Below are 8,800 nucleotides of genomic sequence, written 5' to 3'. Positions count from 1 at the left end.
TTAGAAAGAAACCAAAACGAACAAGAGGTAAAGACCACACGAATGATCCATGCGGATTAAACCATTTGTTAGATCTTTAATTAATATAAGTGGTTTTAAAATCTAATTTAGAATTACTACTGAGTTGGAATCGGTAATAGACTTAAAAGGAAATGGAAGAAATGTAACTTAGTCATAACATTAATGCAGGCAAGGCAAGATATTGCTTAATGCATTGCTTGTTGTTACCCGCTCTCAATTGCGAATGGGTTAGGAGCGGTTTGATCTCATCTTTGGGAGGACCGTCACCGCAAGGAATATTTTTGTTTCCATGGTAACAAGACCTGGAAAGCCTGCAGTCCCGGTGGAGATGAAGCTGGTCATGTGGTAAAACAAGATGGCGTCTCTAAACCTGATGGATACAGTGTGAGTAAGTACTGCATTTATTAGTACCCAGTGGCGGTAGTCTTTGCTCCTTATTTGTGGTTTATCCTAGTTAATGTATTGTGCATTTGTGCATTACATCTTTAAAGATCTTATCAAACTTTCCATGTATTTTATATTCATTTTGCGTTTAATATAAGATGTTTTCATTGTGAAATGCCCTTTTAAAAAAATGAAATAAGATGTTCACGTTTTTATTGGAAAATTAGTTTTGTCACGACAGTGCCTTTTGATGTTGTCTTTTTTGTAGAAGATCAGTGTACTTGTACAAGGTCTCGTGAAGGACGTGAGGCTGGGAAGTTATCAATGTGTTTGCGGTGAGAGGCTTTGTCCATACCATCGGAATCGCAGCAATAAAATGGCTCTAACAGTGTTTGGTAAGTTAATTGCTGTCTTTCCAGCCTCCGGCTATAAACATTAGGAATTTTTAGGAAAACGTTACCTTTTCCTTTTGCACGAACTAAGTGAATGTGTTGCTACTACACTTGAAAATGCATGGCTTTATTTGGAATTACGCTGTTTTACTGTGCAGAAGTCTGCTTTCTGGGCGTGTTTCTCGCAAATTCGTATCAGTGTGACAGCAGCTCCTTTGTAGAAGTTATAGTGCTAATATGTTTCTCCGCAGTGTACGATCTTCGTAATGCGCTAATGCAGGGGAATGATTTAATTGAAAATAGCGTGCTTTGTACTTTAATCTTTTAATTAATTGGGGGGCAGCTTTTGTTATCGATTGCTCACCATAAATCAAAGCAGCGGCACATTAGTTATCACGAAAATGCTAAGTCACGCAAGCTTACCAGTCAGCTCTGTCAGAGCTTTCAATACTATTTAACAGGACAATAACTTTAAATGCTTAGTAAGAACAAGATAAGAATGTGTTATCTTGAACCTTTTTATTCAAAATCATTGGATTGCAAATTGTTTTTCATCTGAAGTTTGTGAAATAATATAAAACAAGTCTATACTCCTTATTCTCTTCAAATTTGAAAAGTTTGACATGCCCTAGTTTAAATTATATGGCAATAAAAGAAAATGTGCAGAATTTGCCATGCAAAAATAATAGACATCAGAAATGTGTAAATTTGGCTTTGAAATATCAGACCTAAATATAATAATTAAACATCTTTGTCCCAATATCTTATGTTTGAAGACTAAGACAACTTTACTCATTTTTTATAATGAGATAGTTAATTAAATATCTGGTATGAGACTACAGCAATAAATGATTAAATGTCTTGGAAGTATATATTCTGAAATCTCAGGATTAAGGAAACTGCAAGTCAGATAATTGGTATAACATTTGAAGGTTTGTGCAACTTCATAAAAAAAGTAAAGATATTGTCTAAATAATACCGATTAGGTACCGATGCAGGTATCAGTGTTGCAGGAGACTATGATGTTCTGTTTTGTTAGCATTTTTAGTAAAAGCTGAAACAAATGTCCATGTAGGTGCAAAAACAGGGTTGTAGTAAAATAGCTCTGTGTCTACTTTCTGCTCCAACTATCTCTTCATTATTTATGTACTATGCAATACTCTACTTGTTTTTACATTTATGAGGAGACTTGCCATTAGTCACAGGCTGAAACAAGTTTAAGAAGGTTAAGACACCCTTAACCTTGTATATGTTGTCATACTCTGCACCCGAAAATCACCAACTGTTTTCTTACCTTCATTGTGTAATTTGTTCTCCTTATCAAGCACAAGCCAGAACAAGGAATGCTAACAATATATGCAAGTCTAGTTTTTGCAGTTTATACATAGGGAAAGTACCACCTACAATTTGAAAAGTGTCGCCATTTGCACAGACTATTGCCTGTATTGACAAGCCATGTAAAATAGGCATTTTGGGATATGGAGAAACCTGAGTGGTAGGTTTGGCTACCAGTGTGGTACTGCAACCTAAACACATCCAGAAGAAGGACTGTTCAAATGCTTTCAACTAGACACACGTGACACACACTAGACAAACATGTCATATGAATATCCTATAAATATTTAAAGTTTATGAAAAGCGGGATAATCAGTGCTGGTACAGGAATTCAGAGAAGTATATGACAAAACACTGCACAAGTCACAAAGTAGAGCACTTCACTGTAGTCCGTCTAAGATAATTGTTCAGTGAGCTGCTTCTCGGGGGTAGCAGATGGCAGCCATCTTGTCCCAACTAACAAGTAACTAGATCATAGGAAGAGCTCAGAATTGGGGGTTGGGGTGGGGAGGATGAGAGCAGGAAATGAAGGTTAATCCAAGTTAAAAGTTAAGGTCATGTGTTGTAGCCAAGCTGTCTGTATGACAGGAAACCCAGAGCTGCTGACAATGGTATCAGATGTTTATATCTAAGTTCCAACTTTGGAAAACATTTCAACGAAAGTTGTGCCATTAGCTTGGCTGAGATTGTGAAGACGTGTGACATTCACAACTCATCAAAGCAAATCATTTTCTATTGTAGCAACTTTGGTAAGCCCTCAGAAGTATCGAGTATCACAAATAAACGATCACTTTGTATTGTATGTCATTCAACGGTTTTGTATCTAAATCACCTTGATTAATTGGTCATGACAGATCGCGATACACTTGAGTGACTGTTGCGTAAGCACTACATCACTCTTGAGAGAGTTGATTGGGCGCAGATAATGTGGTTAACCTGTTGAATGCCAGGGCTGATGAAATTTAAAAAAAAGACACAAAGGAACTAGTATGACCTGCACATCAACAGAACAAAACATTTGTGCCATCGATATAAAGGAGCAACACGTCAGTTGGACCCAAGTCCTCTTTTGCTCTTTTGAACGTCTTGCATTGAGTGTAGTGCAGACATGCAGAATAATATGTAAGCTGTTCAGTACAACAGCCCTATTGATTGGAGGTTCAAGTGTTTGAGAAGGAGTGTCTAGTTGGTACACTTCTCTGCAGAGAGTGATTTATGGCGTCCTGACTGCAGCACGAACCTACATTGAACAAGTCCTGGAACTGCAGTAGCAGCCCTTCCTGCAGGCTGTGCCTGATGTGACAAAATACCAGAATGATAGCGCATGTCCAAATGCTGCTCCTATAGCAACGACTGTCTTTGAGAAATGTGAGTTAACACCACGGATGCCCTACTTGCCAGACGTGAGCCCCATTGAACCTTTGTGTGACGATCAGGGATGAAGCATGTGATCAAGGGTTCACAGACCATTGAACAGGGTAGGGTTGTCACATGTCCTGGTTTTCCCAGGATTATTTCTCTTTCTGAAGCATCCTTCCCAGGAAATCTGTAATATAGCCCTGGACATTAAATGTTCCTTATTTTTGTTGGATCCCTGATATGAACTTTAGCATCCCTCATTAACGTTGTACGTGTCCTTTTCACATCTTCTTGAATGGTGAGCTATCCTGCTCCCCATGAGGTCTTGCAGACTCTTTTGTTAGCATACTCACACATTATTACCAAACACGGTTAGTTCTCGCATTCGATTAGATGTAATGTACAGAGGAAACAGGCGATATCGGAATCATCTACACTCTCCCTTTTAGAATACTTTCAGAATACGAAGGCGCACAGTGGGGTAGGATTCTGATAGATTCGGATGGAGCCTGTAAACAAATGGAGAAATGGCTGGAAAAACAGATGAAGATGAAATGCTTGCTCTCCAACCACAAAAAAAGGCATTCATTTTCATCAATAAGAACATCATTTTCACAAGGTTACATTTATTTTTATTTATTTTTTTAGAAGTGCAGTAGTCTCTGAAACGAAATCTAGGACATCTGTTTAATTATAGATAAGACCTGTTGCAGTAAGGAAAGCCAGTTTTTCACTGGGAATTCTTTATGGTGTTCCTTTTTTGAAGGCAGAGGTAGCAACCCTAGAATAGGGTTGTGGTTGTGCTTGTCCAGGCTGGAGCAATGGTACAAAAGCTCACATTGCCGTTTGCATTGCTTCCCAGGGTGGCCGGCTGCACATGTTTCTGATTTGTGACTTTCACAGTAAGCCCCCTGTTGATCAAGCTTGTTGAGGACACATGCTAGTTCACTAAGTTGACTGTCATGTTTGTTCAATACAGTCTCTGGATCTGCAACATAAAACCTCATACCATGGTGAATTTGTTGCAGTTATAAGTGATATGTTTTTAAACGTTAGTGTTGCCAGCTGTTTTTGCTATACTCCCCCTGATTTGCAATAGGCAGTTGTTTTTTCACAGTGTACCCAGTGATCTGTACTCGGGAGAATGAGGAAGTGTAGGCAGACGCCTCTGACCTGCCTGTATTTAAGCCACTCACCTTTTAACCAGTGACGGATACCATAGAGCCCTACCAGAGATTCTGCACCGATTAGAGGAGAGGTGGATTCCTCCTGGACAGCACCACATGCCTGCAAGTGCCCAGGAGGTCACTGGGAGCACTGTGTTTCTGAGAGATGAGAGCCCTGTCTAATTAATCTCACTCTGCTCTCTGCAGCACTCAGCAGTTCTGCATCCTAATTACGGCTGGGTAACAACAAGAGCCAGGCTCCAACCTGTGAACATAGAGCTCAGCCTGTGCTTGCACTTGTTTTGGATGAGCCACCCAGGAGAATTTTGCTGAAAGCATTTTATTAGATAAACCTGTCTCTAAGAAATGTTTACATATCGACAGTGAAAGAGTGCCTCTTAACTTCTTGCTGGTCTCTTTTTAGAGATAGTTAGATTGCCTCACAAAAGTATTCACCCCACCCTAATAATGTCTCATGTTGATGGATTACAGATGTTCACAGTTTATTTAAAATGAACATTTTGTGTTCATGACTGCAGTGCTTATACAAACTGAACACTGGTATATGTGAAGCAGTCTGAATGTGGCAAAACCCGCAGTGGAAATATACAAAATGAAATGTACTGATTGCAGACTGACACATTTAGCCTGTTAAGTCTTGATTTGATTGAAACACCTTTGATTGTAGTTTATTACTTTAACCAAAAAGTTCAATTTTTGCAGTGTGTAAAAACAACAAACTCCCCATGTTTGTACAGTCAGCACTTGACTTACTTTGTTGCAAGCTCCTGTCACTTATACATACCAGCTAGCTTTATGCAGGGACTGGGATATTGTTAATCTATGAGCATGACTCTCATCTCAAGCATCATTGTACAAATTATTTTGATGTTAATGTTGGCTTCAAAGTGGTTTTCTGTAAACAGTGTCTTGCTTACCCAGGTTTCTGAATACATCTCTAAATCCAATAGAAATATTATGGTTTCCTTGACAAATACTACTTGTTACCTCTGCTGCAGATCACATTGGAACATTTCTGCAGTGAAATGTCTGCTGCACAGCCTGTACTTATAATATCGTATATTAGATTATCGTGAACAGGAAGGGCTGCATCATGTCGCAATTTTCACAAACTCTTGACAACATGCCTACTATATAGTACTTTCACAAAGTCCACTATTTTTTTGTTTAATTTGGAATTTGTAACATTTTGTGATACTGTCAATTTATTTTGTTACAGAGATTGTGACTACAGTTCTCCTTTAATGTAGGCTTCAAAGTTATACATGAACAGAGGCTGTTATAGGAATTTTGTGACCTTTGAATGAATCATTTGCTTCCAATTTAGATTTACCATAGTAAAAGAGCTGAATATGTATCCAACTGAGAATTTTCTGATTTTCTTTTAAAATAATTTGAAATGTTACGTACTTTCAGCATTTTTAGCTTTAGCTGTTTTGGAATAGGTTGTGTGAATTCTAAATATAACTCCTATATGAAAATTCCATGATTGTTAGCTCAAATAGCAATAGAATGTGGAATCTTTATGGTGATAATTAGTTTTAAGGCGCTATTGTTGAGAAACATGACAAAGTGTGTAGGAGTGTTATGTTACTGTTTAAACAATAATTCCTTTACATGGCATTCTGGGAATATAGGATGACTAATATTCAGTAGAAATCATTCAGATTTTGGTGATGTTGTATTGTGTTATTAATTTGATTTCTTTAAATGTGTGGTGATAAAATGCAGAGGTTGCATAAACAATTCCCATTTTCACACTAAGGAACACTGTATCAGGACACCAGAAAAAGCATAAGTTGCAAAGAATGAGCAGATTGCATGAAAATGTTCAAAGAAAATTTAAAATCTACCATTGCAGATACTTGTTAAAATGCAGCTCCATAGAGCCATGTCAGCAGTTTTTATTAGGTCATCAGTATAAATTCAAAAAAAGAAAGGGGAAGAGCACAGTGTTGGTTTAAATAGATGTATAGCAGAAGTTCCTAAATGTTAATTTCACATCATTAACCATATTTCAATAGAAACATTGGTAAGAAACACAAAATGCTTTGTGGCTTCTGTCAGGAGTCTCTGTGCATCATATAATGTTGACATGCAGTTCATGGCCTTATTACCTTGTTTGCATTTTTTATGCTCTGTTTATACACAGGGGTTTTAACTATCCTTTCCAGCAGAAGGATTTAAGAAAGTCAAACTTAACTGCCTCTCTGTTATCCTGCTGAGATGTGCAAATTAAAAATCTTCCACACTGTCACTTTTTTTCCCTTTATTGTAGTTCACAATACATGTAGAAATCACATAGACTACAGTACTAAAATGGCAGTACAGTGTGTATATCTCCAGAGGCAAAGTATGAAAGCTTAAATGTGATAGAATGCTGGTTTTGTTATTTGTAGATAGTCCTGTGTGAACCATTGGGAAGAACAGACAGATCACTTTTAAAGTTTTTTTTAAACCTCATTATTCTTAGTTTTTCCTAAACCATTGATATTTGAAAACATAAATACAATTTATATTTGAAGTAGGTAGCTGTGTCAGCATGCATAGGCTGCTAAGGAACAAGTAAGGGTTTATTCCATGCTGAAAAGAGCCTTCTCCACAGCTGAAATGTGTTTCTTTTCTTCTCCTTTCAGCAGGGAATAAACCTTTACTCTTTTTCCTTTGCAATTTATGCCTGGTTCTGTGGTACAAGACCCTTAACATCTCAGTCACAAATCACCAAAAAGGTATTGATCAGTTTCTTTTGGATTGACAGCAACCACCTTGTAACCTGAGCTCAACAGGTTTCAGAAACTAAATGAGGCTGGATCTCACACGTGCTGGGATGGGAGACTGAGGAAAACCAGGTTACTGGTTAGTGTTTAGTGGACCAGTTAGTGGCGATCTGCCTTCAACACCAGAATTTCCTGTCCATTTCTCTGGTTTGCTGACTATGAACAGTGTGCTTTAAGAGATGCTGTGTTTTGGAAGAGATGTTAAACTGAGGTCATAGGAAAATCCCGTGACATATCGTAAGTGTAGTGGTTTTACTCTGATGTCCTGGCTCAGTTCCATTTTGATTGGTACTGTCTGGCCCATCTAAATGTTTTTCCCTTAATTCATTTTATTTGGTTAAGTAAATTCCCACTTCTCCGCCTGATCTGCTGTCCTACTTTGAGATGGAAACTACAGTAGAAATGCAAAGAATTACTAGTAACTAGTAGTAGCAACTGTAACTCTTTAATTTTAGTTAATAATTAAATGATAAAGATCACAAAACACCCAGTTAAAGATTAAACTTGAAGGGTTTCAATAATGAAACCAGTTGTTTTGCCACCAGGAGACACTGTTTTAGTGCAAGGAAAACCTTTACATACAGTATACTGGTAAATAAAGAGTAACCATTCATTTTCTGCTCAGAACTGCAAGTCTTTTCTCTGTATCATTAGTACTTTTATCAAAAGAAAAGGACTCCCAGAGTTTGATTGTAATGAGATTGGGGCTTGCACATTGTGGAAACACCACCTTGTATGCCCCAACAGATCAACATTGTTGACAGCTGAGAGCAGTAATATTGAAACTTTGATCACGCAGTGAGAAGTGCACCTGTGAATTGTAGTCTTGCTGTCAGGAAATGCTTTGATACAAAGTCTGGACTGGCTGACTACTGCTCTCATAGTCCATTCAATAACTACAATGCTTTGTTTTTCATCTTCACTGAAAATGCTGCTCACTGCTAATTCACTTTCATGGCTGCATGTGAAATGTAAGGCAATTTAGTACATTTGCTCTCTTATTTTAAACTTTATTAGTCTGCTTACAGTTCTTGACTGTTTTTTTTTAACTTAAAGTATTAGAAGATTCTGTTGTTGTGATTAGTGCTGCTTCACAGCCCTCTGTATGGGGTTTGTATATTCTCCCCTGGGTCAGTGTGGCTCTTCTGTCGTTGGTTTGATTTCATCCTGTAGTCTAAAGACATCTTATCCAGGTTAATTGGGATCACCAAATTGCCTTACAATGTGCAAGTACTGAATGTACTGTAAATATGCTCTGCAATGGACTGGAGTCTCTTCTAGGGTGTAATCACACCTTGTTCCCTGTGCCTGCTGACACATGACACATGACACATGCTGACACATG

General features: G+C 37.9%; 1 protein-coding gene across 2 annotated transcripts in view; it reads left to right on the top strand.

Moving 5' to 3' along the window:
* Positions 1–302: 302 nt before the first annotated feature.
* The window catches only part of chn1 (chimerin 1), a 58,886-nt gene continuing 50,388 nt past the window's right edge, over positions 303–8,800 (top strand). Inside the window, exons 1-2 of one of the 2 annotated variants that reach the window (XM_006636501.3) lie at positions 303–409; positions 674–800. In XM_006636501.3, the coding sequence (XP_006636564.2) occupies positions 782–800 (19 nt within the window). In that variant the 5' untranslated portion in view covers positions 303–409; positions 674–781. The remainder of the gene's footprint in view (positions 410–673; positions 801–8,800) is intronic. The other variant, XM_015359023.2, reaches the window with a different exon arrangement.

The sequence above is a fragment of the Lepisosteus oculatus genome, chromosome 12 (genome assembly GCF_040954835.1).
Source record: "Lepisosteus oculatus isolate fLepOcu1 chromosome 12, fLepOcu1.hap2, whole genome shotgun sequence".
NCBI lineage: Eukaryota > Metazoa > Chordata > Actinopteri > Semionotiformes > Lepisosteidae > Lepisosteus > Lepisosteus oculatus.
Note: the sequence above shows the minus strand (reverse complement) of the source record. Positions and strands in the feature narration are given on the sequence as shown.